Below are 21,515 nucleotides of genomic sequence, written 5' to 3'. Positions count from 1 at the left end.
TTGTAAGAGAATTTGAAAACTGTTTCCCCAAGAAAGTAGTTAACTCTAATTATAAGAAACCATGCAAAAAACCTTGGCTTACTAAAGGAATAAAAATATCTTGTAACCACGAAAGGGAACTGTATCTAACAACAGGAAAGAGTAATGACCCATAAACAGCCAAATATTATAAAAATACTGTGGTACATTAAGAAAGGTTATTAAAAAGTCCAGAAGCATGTGCATCATGTCTGAGATTAATACCTCTGATAACAAAATCAAAACAATTTGGAATATTATTACAAGGGAGGCAGGTCAACCAAGAGTACAGGATGACGGCATTACCATCAAAGTGAATGGAAACTTGACAAACAACAAGCCGGCAGTCGAAAACATTTTGAATAATCATTTTTGAAATGTTGTTGAGAAAATATGATCTAAATGTTCATTAGAAGAAGCAAGGCAGTTAATGGAAGAGGCCTTACCCATACCATTTGATACAATTGAAATTCCACCCACCTCTCCTTCTGAAATTAGGAAGATAATAAACTCTCTCAAGAATAAAAGCTCACATGGAATTGATGGCATTTCCAGCAGGATAATAAAAGCTTGTTCCCAAGAAATAAGTGGGATTCTTAGCCACATATGTAATAGCTCTCTGAAGCAGGGTATTTTCCCAGATAGACTGAAGTATGCCATTGTTAAACCACTGCATAAAAAAGGGGATATATTTGATGTCAACAACTACCGCCCAATCTCTCTTCTGACTGCATTATCCAAAATTCTTGAAAAAGTAATGTATTGTAGAGTAGCTTCACACCTTTGTAAAAATTAAGTTTTAACAAAATGTCAGTTTGGTTTCCAGAAAGGTTTTTCAATGGAAAATGCTATATATACTTTCACTAATGAAATATTAAATGCTCTGAGTAACCAGAAGTGATCTTTCAAAGGCTTTTGATTGTGTAAATCATGGATTACTTCTAGATAAGCTCAAGTACTGTGGTATTAATGGGACAGTGCTCAAATGGTTTAAATCATACCTAACTGGAAGAGTGCAGAAAGTTGAAATAAGCAGTTCACATAATACACAAAACATTGGCGATTTCTCAAACTGAGGAACAATTGAGAATGAGGTGCCACAAGGTTCGGTCTTGGGTCCTCTGCTGTTCTTAATATATATTAATGAATTGCCATTCTATATTCACGAAGATGCAAAGCTGGTACTTTTTGCCAATGATACAAGTATGGCTATACACGCAACAGACAAGAATTAACTGGTGAAATTGTAAATGGTATTTTTCAGAAAATCATTAAGTGGTTCTCTGCAAATGGGCTCTCATTAAACTTTGACAAAACACTGTACATACAGTTCCACACAGTAAATGGAATGGCACCATTAATAAATATAGACTTCGATCAGAAATTGGTAGCTAAGGTAGAATATTCAAAATTTCTAGGTGTATGCATTGATGAGGGGTTGCACTGGAAAAAACACACTGAAGATCTGAAACGTTTGAGTTCAGATACTTATGCTATTAGGGTCATTGCAAATTTTGGCGATATACATCTCAGTAAATTAGCTTACCACGCCTATTTTCATTCTCTGCTTTCGTATGGCAACATATTCTGGGGTAACTCATCATTGGGTAAAAGAGTGTTCATTGCATGAAAGTGTGTAATCAGAATAATTGCTGGAGCTCATCCAAGATCATCCTGCAGACACTTATTTAAAGAGGTAGAGATCTTCACTGTAGCCTCACAATATATATATTCACTTATGAAATTTGTTATTAACAATCTGAACGAATTCAAAAGTAATAGCAGTGTACATGGCTACAACACTAGGAGAAAGGATGATCTTCACTACTCAAGGTTAAATCTAACTTTGGCTCAGAAGGGCGTAAATTATGCTGCCACAAAAGTCTTTGGTCACTTACCTAATAGCATCAAAAGTCTGATAGATAGCCATATAGCTTTTAAAAGGAAATTAAAAGAATTTCTTAATGGCAACTCCTTCTAATCATTAGTTGAATTTTTGATATAGTAAGTGGGTAATCTCCCCCTCCCCCCCCCCCCCCCCCCCAAAAAAAAAAAAAAAAAAAAAAAAAAAAAAAAAAAAAAAAAAAAAAAAAAATTTAAGTGTCATGTAATATTTTGTGAAATGTAATATCTTGTACAGACTCCTTTTATTAACCTGACACATTTCACATCATTACGTAGTGTCGTATTCATGATCTATGGAACAAGTACTAATCTAATCTAATGTGTTATAACTTTAATTATAGTCATCCTATATATCAGAAAAAGATAGTATGACTTTTCTGCTTCCACCATCACATCTCTCATTTAGGAATCATGATAATGCGATAATAGATATATATGCCTATAGAGGCACGTACACAACTGGAATAGGAAAGAAAATTGCTAATTATTCGTACTAGGTATCCTCCAACATGCACTGCAGAGTGGCTTGTGGGGTATATTTATTTAGATGTGTAAGTCACATGTGAGCTTATTGAACGGAGAACAGAGTACAGAGAACAGAATACCACTCAACCCAAGACCACAGAAATTATTTTGTCATCTTGAATATTATTGGGTAAAGTACAATTCAACTGAAACAGATTTTTACTATCATGAAAATAGATCAAATATAAACAAGCATTTCGTTATTTTTTTTATTAAGCAAAATTTAATTACCTGTAATTTTTCTACCAACCCATCCAACTTATTGATACAGTTTTTCCATTGGTTACAAAATTTGTAATGCCATTTTCAAAACAATTATGAGCATGTGACTGAAACCAGTAGTGAAATAACTGTTGCACCTTTGTGTTGGCCATGAAGCACACTCTACCAGGAACTTACTTGAGTGACCTAAACATATGGAAATCACATGGTGACAAATCAGTGGCTGCAGTCTAGATGTTCAAGGGCGGTACAATTGGATATTGGTCAAAAAATATTGAGATTGTCATGGTGTGAGTTGTAGCATTGCATTGAGGCACCAACACATCTGAATCAGATGCTGTGGCTTTTCCAGCTCAAACTTGGCATAGAAAACTGCATCAGGGGGCAGAATAAATGAGCCAGCATTCTTGCAGGAAAGTTATGAACAGAACAATTTTGCCTGTAGACAACTAAACTACCATCAATGTCCTATCACTGCTCTGCTCCCCCACCATCCTATACTGGCCTTCTTCAATTCGGTGGTACAATAATAGACCAAGTCTCTTGATATGTGACAGTTTTTATCAAAAAAGCATACATTGTGAAAAATGTGCAAGAAATAGTAACATGTGCAGCTCAAAATTCAGTAAATTAATGATTCTACAATCATTCTGAATGATAAATGCTGGATACTTCCATAACTGATTTCCATATCTGAGATATTTCAGGCTCAGATAAATGTCACTTTTTACAAGTTCACAAATAACCTTCATGTTCTACAGTGGGATGCTAGGACAGTGATGGTACAAGTGATCCATATTTTCAACACTCTCTCATTTTCCCCCACACTTCTTATGTGCTTCATATGTGGCCATGAAAACATTCTTCCCCCAAACTGTGGGCATAAATGGTGACAAAATGCATCACTTTTAATGTCCGTGTTTGTAAGAAAATGTATTAGGCCATGTTGCACAGTGTACAACTTTCTCTTGTTTACAGGTGCACCTGCTTTATGCAGGCAGAGCAAAGTATAACAGGATTAATGATCCCCTCCAGACAACTCTTCTGACATAACTATAGATGCTACAGGTCACACGCCCAGTAGGTACATAATTTAAATATGATCATTTACATGTGATTTTTCTCCTAGCAATCAATATCCGAAGTTTAATAAGTGCACAAAGTACTGAGTAAAGCAAAAATCGCAGGGGAAGACCAAGATTAGAACATATGCAACAAATAACTGAGTAAAGTATTCAAGTAAAGTACATAACCAGTTTTAAACAACTATTATTTCTAGGCCCGTCAGTTCTTTCCTACACTTACAGACTTCACATTGTAACAGTTCCAAGAAGAACGAATGAATTAGTTGCTCTCTTATTTAAAAAAATGCTAAATCTCTAAGATTCCGTATCTTCCTCAATAAGTCCGGCTATACAATATGCATGTTCTTGTTTTCATTATTGCCAGCCTTCTGTGATCCAGTAGGGGGAGTTAAGAAGAAATACACTTTCATTTCTGATTATGAGAATAAAATCTGAAGATACATCAGAACTAATAATACTGTAGTTGTCTTTGCTCATTTAGCTGGGAAGTAATCTAACTCAATTGATATTTTACTAATATGCGTATACAGATTATTTGAGCTTTTATTGCTCTACAAGAAGATGCAAACGACAGGGGATTTTATTTCATACTTTCTTTATTTTTCTGGTATATTTCTCCTGAGTTATAAAGTAGAGTCATCCTATGATGTAACTCTGATTGTTCTGTAATTGGTTTGATAATATTGATTTTTCTTGTATCAACAGTTAAGCGTTTCAATAATATGAGAGTCCCACATTAGGAATGTTGGGGGAAAGATACAGCTTCATCAGTCACCTGAAGTATCTGTGAAAACCATATTAAACCCAAGTCTCGATAGCAGCTGTAGGAAGACTAAAACCAATTTGACTCTTTTAAGAGTCAAGTGATTCATCTTGTGCAATCTTAAAGCAATGTCCCGCCAATTCAACTAGACTTTACTCTGATGGAAGGAGAGTAGTTTATACAACTTTAATTAGGCACAGCACATTGAGTGAATTATTTTGTCTGATGACAGGTTTGATATGGCCTGACATAATTTTCTCCCTTCTGTTAATCTCTTAATCTTGGAGTAGGACATACAACAAATGTCCTAAATTATTTGTTGCCTATGTTCTAACCTTTGTCTTCCCCTACAATTTTTGCTTTCCAAAGCTCCCTCTAGCTTCATAGACATTAATGCCTGAAGTCTTTACACATGTCCTGCAACCTATCTCTTCTCTTAGTTAGTGTTTACCATATACAGTAGGCGAGGGCAAGATGGCAGCCAAGTGATAAGCATGATTATAGTGCTTGTCAAAATATAAGTTTTGATCATATTTTCTGATTGTATTTTTTTTCTTTTCTGTCTGTTTTACATTCTAAGTACCTTCTGCAGTATATTTAGTGGGTATTATATCATAAGTTTTCTCTTATACTGAAGTTCCGATAGTTGTTTTCTGTGTCTACTTTGGTTTACATACTAAACTCAATGCTTGTAATGAACTCTGTACAGTCACATGTATTGCACATATTTTTATAAAAAAATCTTGGCTGTGAATAGCTGCACTAGTGTCTTTTTTTTCTTGTCACATAATGGGAGATTTGACATCTCTGTGTTAGACTTATGAAACATCTCAAGTTGTTTTAAATTTCTATTAGAATCTACTACTGTCAAATGTTTGTGTATGTACGTTTAACCTTATAGAACAACCTTGCGTCTGAATTACTGAACTTGCACTAGGTTACATTCTCTTCATTGTGAAATAAATATAATAGATGTCACAATATTGCTTTAGTACTTCACATTTAAATTTCTTTTTCTTCACTATAGATATTATTTGACCATAAATGGAGACTGTGGGAGCTGTAGTAATGGCTTCACTGGGGGGGGGGGGGGGGGGGCAGGGCAGGGGAATGTAGTGGAGAGGACTATGGGAAGGTCGCAAAGGCCCTCTTCTGAAATTGTAAAATATGCTGCAGGAATTGGTTAATAGAGGAGCAAGAAGGGAAGATGTGTGCTTTTCATGCACAGTTGGATTGAGCTAGGACAGAACTAGGGAGGATCAGGAAAGATAGAAGTGATGGGTGTGGTTTGGAACTGGCAGTTTGTAGGAGGAGTAAACAGTCATACAGTTTTGTTCTGATGACCAGCAACAGGTTCCAGCTGCCTGAGCTCAGTGGAAAGCTTTGAGATGGTGATGGAGTGGGATATGTGCAGTAGACTCTGCCCATTAGTAGTAAGGATAGGAAAGGCACAAATATTAAGAAAACAAGACTACTACTGCTAGGCAGCAGTCATAGCAGAGATGTTGGCCGTCCATCACAGGAGAAATTAGGGGAGTAGTATCAGGTCACCAGCATTTTCAAGCCGAGTGCTAGGCTGGATCATGTAATAGAGGGTAGGCAGCCTTTGTGTAATGATTTTTCAAAAGATGACCAGGTAGTGATAGTGGGTGGGGCAGGGACCAGATTGGACAGATGTAAGGTGTACAATGTAGATGGTGACCTGCATAAGATTGCTTACCTAAATGAAGGCACCGAGCTGTGGATAGGCAAAGGGCAATGCAAAGCAGTTCAAGAGATCAGAAGCCTTGAAGCGGACTAGAAGGAAACAGCTTATCGCAAATCTCCGGAGTCTAATGAGAAGTTATGGAGAGAGCACATGACTGATCGGAAATGATCAGGAGGTGAGGAATATATGGATTATGCAAAAGAAGAAGAAAAAGGAAAGACAGGCTGCAGAGAGGAGGAAGAAGGATAAGCTGAAAGAGAGAGAAGTGGGCTTGTAAGTAGTTAATTTGTTCCTGCAGGATGGCAGACTACCATTAACATAGTCAAACTGGCCAGTCCTGGGTAGAGTAGGGAAGAATGTCACAGAGGAGATGATGGTCTTTTGAGTGGGGAGATTGAATTACTTGTAGATGACATCATAGTATGAGTTCCTGAGAATTTAAACTAGGCACAGAGTAATGACATTGTTGAAGTTAAGGTGAAAACTGTAGAAGTACCAGCTGTGATATCAAGTGAACTCATGGAGTTTGAGGCAGCCAGAACTAGTGTGGGCTGTAGCAAAGTGATTAAGTGTGGAGATTGCAACATGAGTGATTTAAGTGCAGCAGTATGAGCCCCGGTGGGATTTAACAGATGCTGTGTTGAAGCCGGAGAGCTTGGGCCAGATGCACAAGAGAGTGCATTGTCAGTGATTTTTGCTTCTTGCAGGGTGGAACTGCAGATGGTGGTGTTGTTTTAGATACTAAAGGGAATGTACAAGAAGTTGTTGATAGTTGGGCAGGTGTTGTGTCAGAAATGGTACAAGCACACGTATTTTCTCAGAAGCAATTTGAATGGAGGTAAAAGAAGAGGTGATGAGTTAGTAGAGTGGACAATCTAGTTGACAGGGCTGAATCTGTTAAAAGAGTGTCAGCCAGAGGTTAAGAAGATAGCATGAGTGCAAGTACTGGGTCACAGCCTTTTAGGGCAAGCAGATGATGTGGACAGCAAGCTGTTTACAGCACAGTCACTGTCTGATACATGCAAGGAGTATGCAGCGGGTGAATGGTACAATGCAAGTCTGAAAATAAACATTCTGACTGAATATCATGCCAGATTTAGCATTTGATGACAGAAAGCTGTTGCCAGTGAAGAGCTGTCACGAGGAGTTTCTGTTGTACAAGACAAACTAGTTATACTATGTACAAATGAAGTAAGGCACAATTGGTGTGGTATAGTGCCACCAGCCACCAGGAAGTTATTTTGGGTGAGCAGGAATACCAGAAAATCAATTTACTTTGTGATGAGCACTACAGTGGGAGAGATAAGTAGAATTACCTGTCAATGTGTTGTGAATGGTAATTGTGTATGTGATTCTCTTGTGATAATAGTTTTGGGAATATGGTTCCTTGGGAGGTATAGGGGAGAACTGTTAGGGGAGAACTGTTCCCATAAGGGAAACGTTCCAAAGGTTACTAAAAAAAGGGTTAAAAATTACAGTTAAAAAACTACAGGATAAACAGACAAGATGCCAAGTGTAAGAGTTTAATCAAACCAGTCCATGTTTTATTGAGGTGAAACATTAAGGTAATTTATTAAGAAAGAAAGAATGCCATTTTTGCTTTGTAAGTGTGGAAGGGACAGTTAAAGGCTGGTTGTGCATAAGCACGGCAAGAGGTCTAGCAGTGAAATATCCCTTGCAATATCTGAGTTAATGCGCAGGGCAAAAGACCCTTGAGTGATGATGTGAGATTTAGCAATACAAGGAAAGATTCCAAAGTGATGATAGTCAAAGTAAATGTGTGAGAATTGTAGTAGTAAAAATACATAAAAAGAAGAATTTCAAGTGCTTGAGGAACATGGAGTGCAGCCATAAAGGTCAATGCATTAAGTTTACAGCATTTAAGAATAACCAGTCTAGTAGCATGTGCTGATTTTATAGGTCAAGGGTGGACATAGTTATGAAAGAGAATCAGTCCTGATTATGTCCCAGACAGCTGGGTCTTCCCCATGGAGGGGGGCAGTGTAGTATCACTACCCACTTTTTAGTGAAATTAGTAATACAGAGAGGAAAGTCACCACAAAGTATTGTGGTAGCAACCACAGGCCAGGAAGTGCAGTGTGGTGACATGTGGGTCAGAATAACCTGTGTGCAAAAGGATCGTGTGTCAGGCTAGCCATACTCAGTGGAAACTTGCCCTACGCAACGGTAATAGCCAAAGGAGGGACAGCGATGTCACCACACCAGAACAAGACCCTTGTTGTGAGTTACGTGACCAGGTGCCAGATCATAATGCAATGAAGGCACTTCACAGCCATTTAAATAGGTTCAAGGTTTGAGACAGATTGATTCAGGGTACAGCAGCACCACCATGAGTCCAGGACCACTTCAGACAGCAAGAAGACTGGGCACTGCCAGCTGCCACCATTGGTTCAATAACAGGATGGGCCAGCCATCACCAGCACAAGGTATCTTTGTGGGAGTTGATGCCACAGCACCACTGAACTGCTGTCCATGCATGTCATTGCCAGACTACCGCCAGAGGGCAGAGGTGGTGCCCTGTCCATAGCAGCCGCCACCCTCCTCTGCAGTGGGCACGTGTGTGGGGCCTGAGTCAGTGAAAGCAGCAAAAGCAGAGGAAGGCTGCTGTTGTCAACTTCATGGCCACCAGTCATCACTTGGTCTGATATCAACATAGCAAGGTGTCTCAGCTGGGCGGAAGCAGCTGTCCATGACCCAGTGCTGGATGGGGTCGCTGGAGTGACGTGTGTTTTCTTACTAATGACGTAATGAGTATTGAAAATTAATAAAACATTTCTCTTGGTCAGCAGTGTGTCTTTAGGGCCACTGGGAAATCACCACCACCAACAACTCTGCCAAGTGCCATATGCACTCTAGACCATTTTCAAACTGTGTCATGTGCTGGTAATACTGTCTTACACAACTATGTGGCATCTCCCCATCCTTTACAGTGATCACTCAACATCTGATGCCATTCACAGTCCTCATATCTGCTTACAGGTTTGATACCATTACTAAACACAAACAATACTACTGCACTCTATTGGTCATTTTGTTTGTCACAGAGAATTGCAACTGCAATCATTTACATACCTGTCAACGGTGTGTCCATGTACCTGCTCATAATGGACTCATTTATGAATTTACACTGACATCTGACCATGTCCTCTGTATGCTTCACTGTTTTGTTAGGCAGCAAATATAACACACCATCATCTGCAGCAACCAACTGATATCCACTGCTGTATAAAAGCCTCCTCCAGACATTTTCATGCATTACAGTGTTCAGGACATGAATCAATGTTACTTTTGCCTGTCTTCTAATGTCATCTACCTACTGTCCAAAAGTTTGTACTCTAGGTATTTTCTCATTTCTTGGAACTCAGGAAAGAAATTCCTTTGGCAACCTACCGTACAAGTTCCTGAGTACTGTCCAGCCAACTTCCACTTTTTTAATCATTATGATAGTTGTCTCTCATTCTAATCTGTTCCCTAATCCATTTATTTGCATTCCTGTCTCTCCTAATAATTTGCAACATGTGTTTTCCATAAGTCAAAGAGCCACCATCAAATTTTGGATAATCTTTCTTTTAAAAGATCATGGCCACTGTTATGAGTCAAAACAGTTAATATGAAGTTCTTGATAATGTTCAGTTTCATTACAATAAAAGCTTCATTTTGAATATTTATTTAATTTACCAACAGCACTCAGGGTCAGATTTACTTTTTATTGTTTTTGTGTCCATCCAGTGATAGTAACCACTTGCCAGTAAGAAATTCCAATAGTAACAGCCTGTCACCAACACATCTGTAGTGACAAGCAGTCCCTCTTGAAGTATACCAAGGGTCTCACTGAAGTTTTCACAGACCTTAATTACCCTCCCAACAGAGTACAGAAACAGAACTCCTGTACCTTATCTCTCACGTCAACCCCCACCTCCCAAAGTTCCACTGCCCAGCCAAAGAGGAGCATTGCTGTCATGACTCAGAACCACCCAGGACTGGAGCAAATGAATCACATTCTCCACCAGAGTTTTGACTATCCCTTGCACAACCTGAAATGAGGAATGTCATACCCACTATCCTTCCCACCTCTCGCACAGTACTATTCCACTGCCCACCAAACCTACACAATATCCTTGTCCATCCCTACACAACCCCTGCTCCAAACCCCTTGCCTCATGGCTCATATCCCATAATACACCTGGATGCAAGACCTGTCCCATACATCCTCCCACCACCACCTACTCCAGTCTGGCCACAATCATCACTTATACCATCATCTGATCTATAAGCTAAGCTACAACCACTGTGCTGAGTTCTACATTAGCATTACAACCAACAAGTTGTCTGTCAGCATGAATGGCCACTGACAAACTGTGACTAAGAAACAGCTGGACCACCCATCTACTGAGCCCACTGCCGAACACATAACCCTCTTAGCCTCAACCTTTGTCAGACATTGTCCTACACCCACCTATCCCATTCCTTGTTCCCACTACATCCATACACATGCCTCTATTTCACCAAGGCACCCACAGTCTTTTTACTTCTCTCCTTTTCCCCTGCCCCCCCCCCTTCCCTCTTGCCATCTGTCTAACCTTCCAACTGCACCTAGTTGCCCTACCCTCTCTCCACCTCACCCCTATAGGCTCCCACAGGCAGTACTTTACCATACCCCATACCCTACCCCTACCCTGCTATCCATCCTCCTTGCCCCCGCCACCCAGTTCCTTCTCCCATCATGCGCTGATGCTTGCAATATGACCTCCCAGAGACAGTGGTCGTGTGTGTGTGTGTGTGTGTGTGTGTGTGTGTGTGTGTGTGAGAGAGAGAGAGAGAGAGAGAGAGAGAGAGAGAGAGAGAGAGAGAGAGAGAGAGAGAGGCTGCTTCTGCCTGCGTTTGTGAGACAGCATCTCCGCTGTATGATGAGTAGCAAATATCTTTTTCATAATATTGACATTATTCCATCCTGGGTTTCTCATTGTCAGGTATAAAAGTTGATCATATAGAGTAAGTCCATTAAACTTGCTTGGAGAGGCACTGCATACTGCAACAGCAGACATCAGTTTTGCCACTTTAGCTGTTAGAGAGATCACAAAAACCATTACTTTTGTGAAATGTATGGCATAATTGCCAGTTCGTAGAAAATTGTGACTAAAAAGATTATTTTTTCCTTTTATTATAACTAAGAACAATTACTGATTTTATTTTTACAATGACAGGTGTTAGCTGTTTTATAAAGCTTCTGATGCAACACTGCTCTGCAGATGGCTGTAGAGCACATAAAAATCCAGTCATTACTAAAATAAACCTATGACTCTATCCAGATAAAATACAAGAAGAAAAAATCATTAGCTCATTTAAGAGCAGTAGCTCTTCTGACTTTGATGGTGTTTCAGCCAAAGCACTGAAATATTGTGCCAACTTTATAGTGTCCTACTTGAGTTACCTTTGTAGTCAGTTAATGTATCTTTCCTGGAGCCCGAAATATGTAGTGGTGAGACCTATTTATTAAAGTTGAGCTATGCAAGTAACCTCTAATTATAGACCAACTTCACTCTTGCCATATTCTTATATCCCAAGACATTTAATTCCTAATGGTTTTTAAGTTAATAATTAATAAGAATGAAATTAAGAACAATTGTAAAATTCACAGCTACAAAGCTACAGGTAAAAATGATTCCCATACAGACTTTGCAGCCATGTCTAAGATTCAGAATGGAGTATCATATTCTGGAGCAAAAGTCTTAAACAGAAATCAGGAAGGATATTTGTTTTTCCAGGTATTCAAACATGATGTGTAACAGTGTCCTTCTATGACTAAACCAAATATTTGAATTTCCCTAAAATAGTCATATAAAAGTAATGTAGAAGGGTTATTTTCATAATTATCAATATGACTGAGTTGCCTGTAGTCACTGCCGATTGTTAGTATACTTTACACATACAGGCTGCTGAGGCTGCTTCTGCCTGTTAATCTATAACTAGATATATTTCTCATCCTTTAAGGCTCTCCTTTATGATTTGATTTACAGGACATGATGAGAATGAACAAGTGTGAGTGTGAGTGTGTGTGTGTGTCCAACAATTCCAGATCAAGACCTTCTAGTGAATATCTTTAGTTTGAAAGAGTTTGTTGCATTTTTTGACAGTTCCTACACTACAATATTTATTTTTTTGAGGATGTTTACCTTAGTCCCAGTGTTATACAGAAGAAAACATCCAGTACCATAAGTGCATTTTGCTTGTCCTTCTTTTAGACACATCTGACCAAGCAATGCAGACTGTTGATCACCTAGACACTACAGAAAAATATAAACCAATGGTTATAAAAAGGAATGTTCTGATCTTACCAAAATAATACCTTAGCTAAAATATAAAAGAAAAATAAATTACCATTTCTTGACTATTATAATTTAACATACGAAACATGCATGTAATATTAGCTACCCACTCCAGATATTGGTGTTCCTTTTAGTGGTCCATCAGATATGTGTCCATAAATTTCTGAAGAACTGTGTATTGCAGGTAAAAGGTTTATTGGTATGTTGAAAAATCTGAAATCAATTGAAACATTCTTAATTTCCAGTAATTAAATGTGTTTGTGTGTGTTTGAGGAGATTATTAAACCTAAACTGAAGAAATGAAGAGGGAACAAGTGTTAATGAAAAATATTTGAACCACCTTTCTTTAACACATGACATTGTGCTATTAGCATCAGGTGCAGATAAAATTTAACACTTACTGGAAAAAATTATCAAAACAGTTTGAAGGTAGGCTTAAAAATCAATTTCAATATGACTAAAATAATGTATAATCAATATATGAAAAATATTAGTAGCACAAAAAAAGCAATCAATGACTTTTTGTATAAAACCAATTGAAGACAATGTCTAAACGAACAGAAAAAAAAATGAGCAGAAAAGTATAAATAGTCTGCAGTGCAGTGGGTAAATCAAAAACCAGAAAGTGATGTTAAAATCAATTTGATTGACACACTACCAGATAGCGATACTGTTGGGAATGCAGGAGGATGGCGTAGGTTGTCTTCTATCAGAAAGATTCCCAACAATTAGTAGTAAAATGATATTTATTAAATATGAAGAAATACTCAACTTAAATGATACTGCTTCATGTGAAATGTCCAGAACAAATAGATGTTTGAAATTATTACAAGTCCTCTAAAATATTAAAGTCCTGCCATGTGCCTCTGAGAGATGCCTATGTAGTGTCCATGGCTGGCCTATGATGGCTACAGAGCTTAAGTCTCAAAGACAGTGGACAAACAATGCAGCTTGTAGACTCGGTGGTAACTGGAGACTGTAAACAGCTTGGTGTACTATTTGCAGTAGCTCAGTGCTCCAGTATTTAAAACGGCATCAAACAATCACTATCCACACACATGACGGCCATTGGTTGGCAGCTGCTGCCCCTGGTGGACTTCGATACAGTTTGTACTGCCAACCCATGCAGCTGCCATGTTATGAGTGTTTCAAGTGCGGCTTATCGACTGTGGTGTGGTACTCTCTAAAGTCATGCATACTGTCACCACAGATACCAAGATAGATAGCATTGATGATATTATGCAGAGCAGACACTTACTGATATGGAATTACACAGGCTGAGGCCACTACAAGGGAGTACAATGTGTAGTCCCACTGACATGCATATTGTAGAAAGGCAGCCAAATCCAACATTCCACACTTGGTTCATAGCGTCTTATGAAGCCAGTAATAACCTCCATTCAGTTTTCTATGATTATGATGCTGCTGTGTTCATAGCTGTGTTCTTGTTCGCAATTGGACTGTTAATGGGTGGACTATAATGACTGGGCTAATGATTCATTTAAGAGTGGTTTACAGGCTATGTATTTTTGCTTATTTGTGACAACCCTGTATGAAATAAATTCCATTTTATTCATAGTTTAACTAAACTCAATGACCCAGTGATTAGAAATGATTAAAGCTGTATCATGATTAATGACTGTGTCCAGTGACACAATATAATGGAAAGCCAGTCAAAGACAATGTGTAGTTCAGTTAGAAATGGGGAGATGCATATTTGCCACTAATAGCAAATACAGGAAACAAGCAAATGGAACAGGGAGTAGACTAGAGTAACAGACATAATTCTTACTGTGACAAAAACAAAACTGAGGTGGGAGGAACATGTAGCCAGGTGTTAATTCATTCATACATGTATCGTGCTCTGTAGGTCCCATTAAGATGCAGAACCTTAGAGGATGTAGAGTGAGTCAAGGTATACATTAAAACAAGTAAATCACAGAGGCTTAATTTATACACTATGATAATTAGAAAAATCACTATACTATACTGCTTAATACTATTCATGCTATGCCACTTCAATTTAAAAGAAAGCTGCTGTTGCCAGTTATATTAAATATCAGCTCAGTATCTTCCAAAGGTAGCTGAATATTTACTCAATTGGATTTGTATTTTCAGCAGAAATAGTTATCTGTATCCATAAATACATAAGTCTTTATACACTCCTGCTTGTAGAAAGTGAAACACTCAGAAGCAGAGATCTGCAACATGCCACGATAAGGAGATGTGCAGGACAGCAGAACCATAATAAGTGATTTAAATGGCAGAGAGATGGTGAGACATACATCCAACAGCATCCTCATTTATGTGAACAGACAGGGACAGTTGGGGAAGAGCCACCGTACAAAGTGGAAACACGTAACCAAGTGCCAATATGCCTCACTGACATCACAGGGTGGAATAGAATGATTGGTATCCGGGAGGTGGGGCTGTCATTCCGTGACACTGCGGCTTGTACAGGGCATGCTACTTCAGTGGTGAGGCTTGTGTGGAACCTGTGGAGTGAAGAAGGTTGTTCACAGTCCCAACAGGATACCGGATGACATAATGTGACAACAGCTTGAAATGACTGCCATCTTGTCCGCTTGGCTCTGATAAACAGAACAGCTCCAGCCACAGTGCTGGCGCAATGTTGGAGCACTGCAACAGGTGTGAACATGTCTCCATTGATGGTTTGATGCCATCTTCTGCAGGCTGAACTGGTGGCACACCGGCCATTCAATTGACCAGAACCCACTAACATCACAGATGGCAATGGGCATGTGAACACCTACACTGACATGCTGAGAGGCAAAATGTAGTGTTTATGGATGAGTTGCACTTCAACTTGTCCTACAGTGATAGCCACACATGCGTTTGACACCACCGTGGTGAACACAATTGAGCAAACGATGTTGCTGAGCAGTATAGTGGACAAATGTCAAGTGTGATGGTTTGAGACACATTGCCTATAACGTGCAATCTCGCCTCCCGCATCCTGAGGGTAATTTGAACAGCTACCATACATCAGGAGGGTTTTATAGCCCAAGGCACTGCCCCTCCTGCAGGTCATTCCACATGCCACATTTCAGCAGAACACTACCTGGCTGCATGTAGTGAGAAGTGTGCAAACCCTCTTCACAGAATGACAGTATCACTGCTTCCCTGGCATTCCCATTCACTGACATGTCACTCAACAAACATGTTTAGGATATGGTCAGTCAGCAACTTGTTCATTCATGTCATCCTGGAGCCACAGTTGATGCTTTGTGGATGCTTCTACAAACCATGTGGCAGAGTATTCCCCAGCATATTCATGTGCTCTTTGAGCCTGTGCCACAGTGCCTAGTGGCTCTGATTGCAGCACGAGGTGATGTACTCGGTACTGAATTTCCACAGTCACAGTGCATATATAGGTCTATAATGGTAATCATTTGTGTAGTGTCATGACCCTTTTGGTGAAATAAATTTCTCTGTGATCACATCTCTCAGTTTTGATGTATCACTTTTTCAAAGTGTAGTGTATAGTACAATATATATAGTCTTTAAATATGTCTGCTTGTGTCTGTATATGTGTGGATGGATATGTGTGTGTGTGTGTGCGCGAGTGTATACCTGTCCTTTTTTCCCCCTAAGGTAAGTCTTTCCGCTCCCGGGATTGGAATGACTCCTTACCCTCTCCCTTAAAACCCACATCCTTTCATCTTTCCCTCTCCTTCCCTCTTTCCTGACGAAGCAACTGGGGGTTGTGAAAGCTCGAAATTTTGTGTGTGTGTTTGTGTGTTTTTTATTGCGCCTGTCTACCAGCGCTTTCCCGTGTGGTAAGTCATGGAATCTCTGTTTTAATATATTTTTCCCATGTGGAATGTTTCTTTCTATTTTATTTATATCTACTAATATATTCATTTTAATTTTTTGGATACACTCCATTTAAAATAATACATTGAAAACCTTTCACTCCACAGTCAAACTAAAAGCAGTTATGACTTTTGTGATTTCATCAAACATAACCTCAGTCATGAGTCATGATGTAACATCATTCAGTCTTCATCGACACTTTGATGCCCACTTGGGACAGTGCATCCCAAGTTACAAGCATGTCTCAAGTTATCAATTAAACTCATAAACTTTTATATATTTTCTGTACTGAACTTCTGAAAGGACACATTGTACATAAATTTTATTCTTAATTTCATTGCAGAAAAAATTGATAAATTACCACACTCCGTACCTGTTGGTACCTGGACTTAAAATGCTTTTATGGATGAAAATTTGGAAAAAGCAATGGCACTTGTAAAAGCTGGATCACATTATAGGAAAGCAGCTGATAAATATGATATTAATAAGTCAAGAACTGAAAGACACATAAAAGGAAAAAAAGACCAGAAATTTGACTGAGCATATGTTTTAATCGAAGAAGACAAAAATATATTGATAGAGTACATCAATGTATCTTCAGATTGGGGTTTTCCTTTCACATAATTTGACATTCATTTGATAGTAAAGTCTTTTCCTGGCCAAAAGGTTGTACTAAAGAAATGATTCAAGAATAATATGCCTGGAAAAGCACGGGTTCTTGGGTTCCTCAAACAGAAGATAAGATTTACCGAATCCCTGTGTTGAAACATCAAGTGTTCCAGAGCAGAAGTATTGAATGCAAACATAGATGAATATTTTAAATTAGAAACTTCTTTGCCTGGTGTCTTTCCAGAACTGACAGTGAACTATAACAAAATGAATACCACTGATAAAATTATAACCATACAAGGATGTCATCATTCAGAGGAGATAGTTGACCATTGTCAGACTAGTTTGTGTGTCTCCACCACATATAGTATATCAAGCAGAAAACATGTACAATTTATGGACTGTAAGGTGACCCAAAGGTATGCCATAAAACTGAAAAAAAATGAATGGTTCAATTTTTACTCTCTTTTTTTGTTTAGGTCTTGGTGCTTTGCCAAAAGTAATGAGACTTTTTTTTTTTTACCCAGGACATTAAAAATGAAGTGGGTTGAAGTTTGAAATCAATGGAAATCCAAACATGGAGGAACAATGCCTCAAGATAACATTCCTAGATTGCTCAAGGTGTATCCTGATGGCTCGTCCAAACTGTGCCCCTGGGGCGCTAGCACCTGTGATCGCCCACGGCCAGCGCCCCAGGCGAATTCGTGTGTTGTCGCAATGGCCAAGCCATATCGTTTAGCTGGCTGTGCGGACCGCCCGCCGAGCCTCACTATGCCCCTGTACATGCGCTTCTTACGGACGACAGACCGCCCGCTGCACCAGCAGTGGTCAAAAGCATTGATACGAAACAATGCCATTAGTCAACAGACGTAAGGCTACAGTGGATTGAGATGTACGGTCAACAGCAGCAGACAAAAAGAAAGAGGAGCGGCATGTCCACACTATTTAAAACTGAGTGGGAAATTAATTTCCTTTGTACTACTGTTGAAAATCCTGCCAAGTATTTAGTATGTCATCGGAACCTCATGTATTTAAAAAAAGTACTCGACTGAACGGCACTTTAATACCTGTCACAAATATCAGTTTGAAAATTTGTCACAAGAGGAACGCCAGTGAAAGCTTGAAGGACTGAAATAAAATTTCAAGCAGCATCACTGTGAACTAAGTGTTTCCAATCGTATGACTCTTTATTATTTATAAAGATGACAAATAAAACTATATTTTATAATCTAATATGTCACTTTGCAATGTGCCAGTAATCGAATATCAGATTGTCAGCAACAAGGAACATTTCTTTTCGGTTAATTTTTATATTTGGGTTGCATTAAATCGCGTTGCACAGACATAAGAAGTTTCAGGTGCATGATTTTTTGCCACTTTCTGAAAAACCTTCACAAACACTCTCTCGGGCAGCAAAGTGTCATTAAGAGTCATTCTTTGTTTTTGTATATTTGTGTTTTTATGGATAGGAAAACATATATTGTAGTTTCATCAATGTTTTCAATTAATTAAAACACAAATATTCCAATAGATAAAAATTTATTTTGCAACCACATTTCGCTGTTCTCGCCAGCGTCTAAGGCTGCTTTTCAGAGGAACTGGGGGAAAATGCACCTAAAACTATTTTTTTTTTTAGTTTTTATTTGAGTTTCAATGAATGAAACAATTAATTGTTAAAATGATAAAAGTGTTTTAAAAAACAGCATTGTACAAAATTAATTGTATGTTCTTTTTTGCTGTAGTAGGAGCAGGAAACAGGTGGGCAAAGTTTGCGCGCAAGCTACAAATGCTGGCTGAGAATTGCAAAAGCAGGGAAACCCTTTGCGGCTGGGAATCTCATCAAGGATTGCCTGGTCATCTCGGCGGCTTGTATTTGTCCAGCAGACCTCACGGAAAAATTTGAAAAAATAGCTCTTTCCCCTCAAACTGTTGCTCGCTGAGTTAAAAATATGGCCTCAGATATGAGCAGTAATTAATGGAGAGAGCGGCAAACTTCATTTCATTTTCCATCGCCCTTGACGAGTCTGCGGACATTACAGACACATCTCAGCTCGTCATATTCATTCGAGGTGTCGACAACAATCTGCGTGTCACAGAAGAATTTCTCGACCTTATGCCATTAAAAGACACAACCACGAATTAGGATATTTTTCTAACCGTAGAAAACATGTTAGAGTCAATGGGTTTAAAATGGGAATGCCTGACCAGTGTAACAACGGATGGAACCCTTGCGCTATGAGGGATACACACTGTTTTTCTGAGTTTTGTCAGGTCAAAAATGGCTGAAGTTGGCTGTTCCTAATTCGCGGCAATCCATTGTCTGATACACCACCAGGCACTTTGTGCGAAGATTGCCAACATAAAAAAATGGTATGGGTGCAGTTCTTCAAATGGTTAATTATCTGCGATCGCATGGACTCACACATCACCAATTTAAAGAATTTCTGGCTGATATTGAAGAGGAATACCTGGACATACCCTACCACACTGAAGTAGATGGCTGAGCAGAGGAAAGGTGCTTCATCGGTGTTTCTCCTTGAGGGGCGAAATAAATACCTTTTTGGAAATGAAAGGACATCCAGAAGAATTACTTTGTGATCCTAAGTGGGTGGCGAATTTGGATTTTTTGAGTGACCTTACTGGTCATTAAAATACTTTGAACATTTCACTCCAAGGTGAGCATCACTCTGTTGTTGATTTAGTGCAGTCAATTCAAGCATTAAAAAAAACTTATTTTGTGGGAAAAACAGTTGCGAGAGAAGAATTGTGGACACTCTCCTGCACTAAACAGCATTGAAGAAGATGTGGATTTTTCAGATTATGTTCAAATCATTTGTGAATTATAAGAACAGTTTGAAAACAGATTTTTGGAGATAAGTAAGCTTCAACTGGCCTTAGATATATTTGTTCGCCTGTTTTGCCTTCGGGCAGAGGACGTCTCACAAGTGCTTCAACTAGAGCTGATTGACCTGCAATGCAATATCCGCCTGAAGGACCGCTTTCTTACGTGTAAAACTTTGGATGACTTCTATAGCTGTCTTCCATGAGAGAAATATCCTCTTTTGCACAAGCACGCGGCTAAAGTTCTCTCAATGTTTGGCTCCACGTATATTGGAGAGCGCTTTTTCTCTCTTTTAAAGCTTGCTAAAACTACGAACTGTTCATTACTTGGCGATAAAAATTTGGCTAATTCTTTGAGGTTAGCAGTCTCACAGAATGTTGTTCCAAGCCTAGTCAAAATCGTTTCCTCGAAAAAGAAAAACGTGTAAAATGTTAACTGTCTTCTTTAACAAAAATGACTGTAAGAATTAAAGTGTTTTATAACCTTAATTCTATTTTTAATAAGTTTTCAAACTTGGTCAGTGAAAATTATTATATATAAAACAGCAAACTAAGCATCTGATTTCTAAACTCTGAAAAGGGATACAAAAAGCTGTAGCATGAAGTACAACAAAAAATATATACTTGTAACTACTAACAGTAAGAATGAGACTCTATATTCCTTACATAAAATTATTTCTAAAATAGAATATTTATGACTATATATTTTTCAGAAGATGCCTATTGTACATATGACGAGTGTGCTTGTGTAGTACTAATAGAATCAACCTGGGGTCAGAAAACTACTAAGCTGTTCTTCGATTCTTGTTTTGGATATTGTTTCCTAAAGCTTTGCGCAGTAATTCTGCCACACGAACATTAGTTGTTGCCTAGACAGTAAATGGTTTGCTTGTTTCACTGCTCATTGACCTCTTTTACAGAGGTGCGCCTCCTCTGTTATTTTGTTTACGTTGGATATGACCGCGGGACAGTCCAGAGCAGTGCTGTGCGTTCTCACTCGTTCCGCAGCTCTCTCTCTCTCTCTCTCTCTCTCTCTCTCTCTCTCTCTCTCTCTCTCTCTCTCTCTCGTTCCTATGGCGACACTAGCGACACACGGTTGCGGATGGGGTGCTGAACTACACTGCCTTGTGCCCACAGGGCGCGGGCACACCCGCCAGGTGCAATTCTTGGATGAGCCTGGCTTAGGAATTGCTCAAGGCATATCTTGACAGTGTAGGCAGCAATTGATCTATAGAAGAAAACATCAAAGGTGGTTTTGGAGGAATTGGAATTTATTCTCTAAATAAAACTGACGTGCTGAAGAGAATACTGACTACTGAAACACAACATGAAGTTGGACGTCCACAAACTTGGAAAAAAGCCTCCACCAACTACCTGCAGGATTGTGTGCAATAGGAACTCAACCTCTGAAGAAAAGGAAGATGAAACTTAACATCTTACCTGTCAAAAGCACTGATTCTTTTATTCTCTCTGATGATTAGCAAGAGGAATTAAACCTCAGAGAGTAAGAAAAGACATCTGAATGTTATATGGTTATAATGAACGTGAATGGGACATTTCATTGCATGATCAGAGTTATGGGTTGGGTGACTGCTTGTCAGATAGTGAACTAGAAGACATTGGAACATCTGTACAACTGCTCATGAAGCCAAATG

The 21,515-nt window shown here is 38.9% G+C and overlaps 1 protein-coding gene across 6 annotated transcripts in view; it reads right to left on the bottom strand.

The window, feature by feature from the left end:
• The window catches only part of LOC124612441 (glycerol kinase-like), a 177,131-nt gene that overhangs the window by 45,948 nt on the left and 109,668 nt on the right, over positions 1–21,515 (bottom strand). For all 6 annotated transcript variants that reach the window (XM_047140657.1, XM_047140655.1, XM_047140656.1 and 3 more), the window contains exons 6-7: positions 12,684–12,786; positions 12,421–12,531 (exon numbers count right to left, since the gene is read on the bottom strand). In XM_047140657.1, the coding sequence (XP_046996613.1) occupies positions 12,421–12,531; positions 12,684–12,786 (214 nt within the window). The remainder of the gene's footprint in view (positions 1–12,420; positions 12,532–12,683; positions 12,787–21,515) is intronic.

Source organism: Schistocerca americana, chromosome 4 (genome assembly GCF_021461395.2).
Source record: "Schistocerca americana isolate TAMUIC-IGC-003095 chromosome 4, iqSchAmer2.1, whole genome shotgun sequence".
NCBI lineage: Eukaryota > Metazoa > Arthropoda > Insecta > Orthoptera > Acrididae > Schistocerca > Schistocerca americana.
Note: the sequence above shows the minus strand (reverse complement) of the source record. Positions and strands in the feature narration are given on the sequence as shown.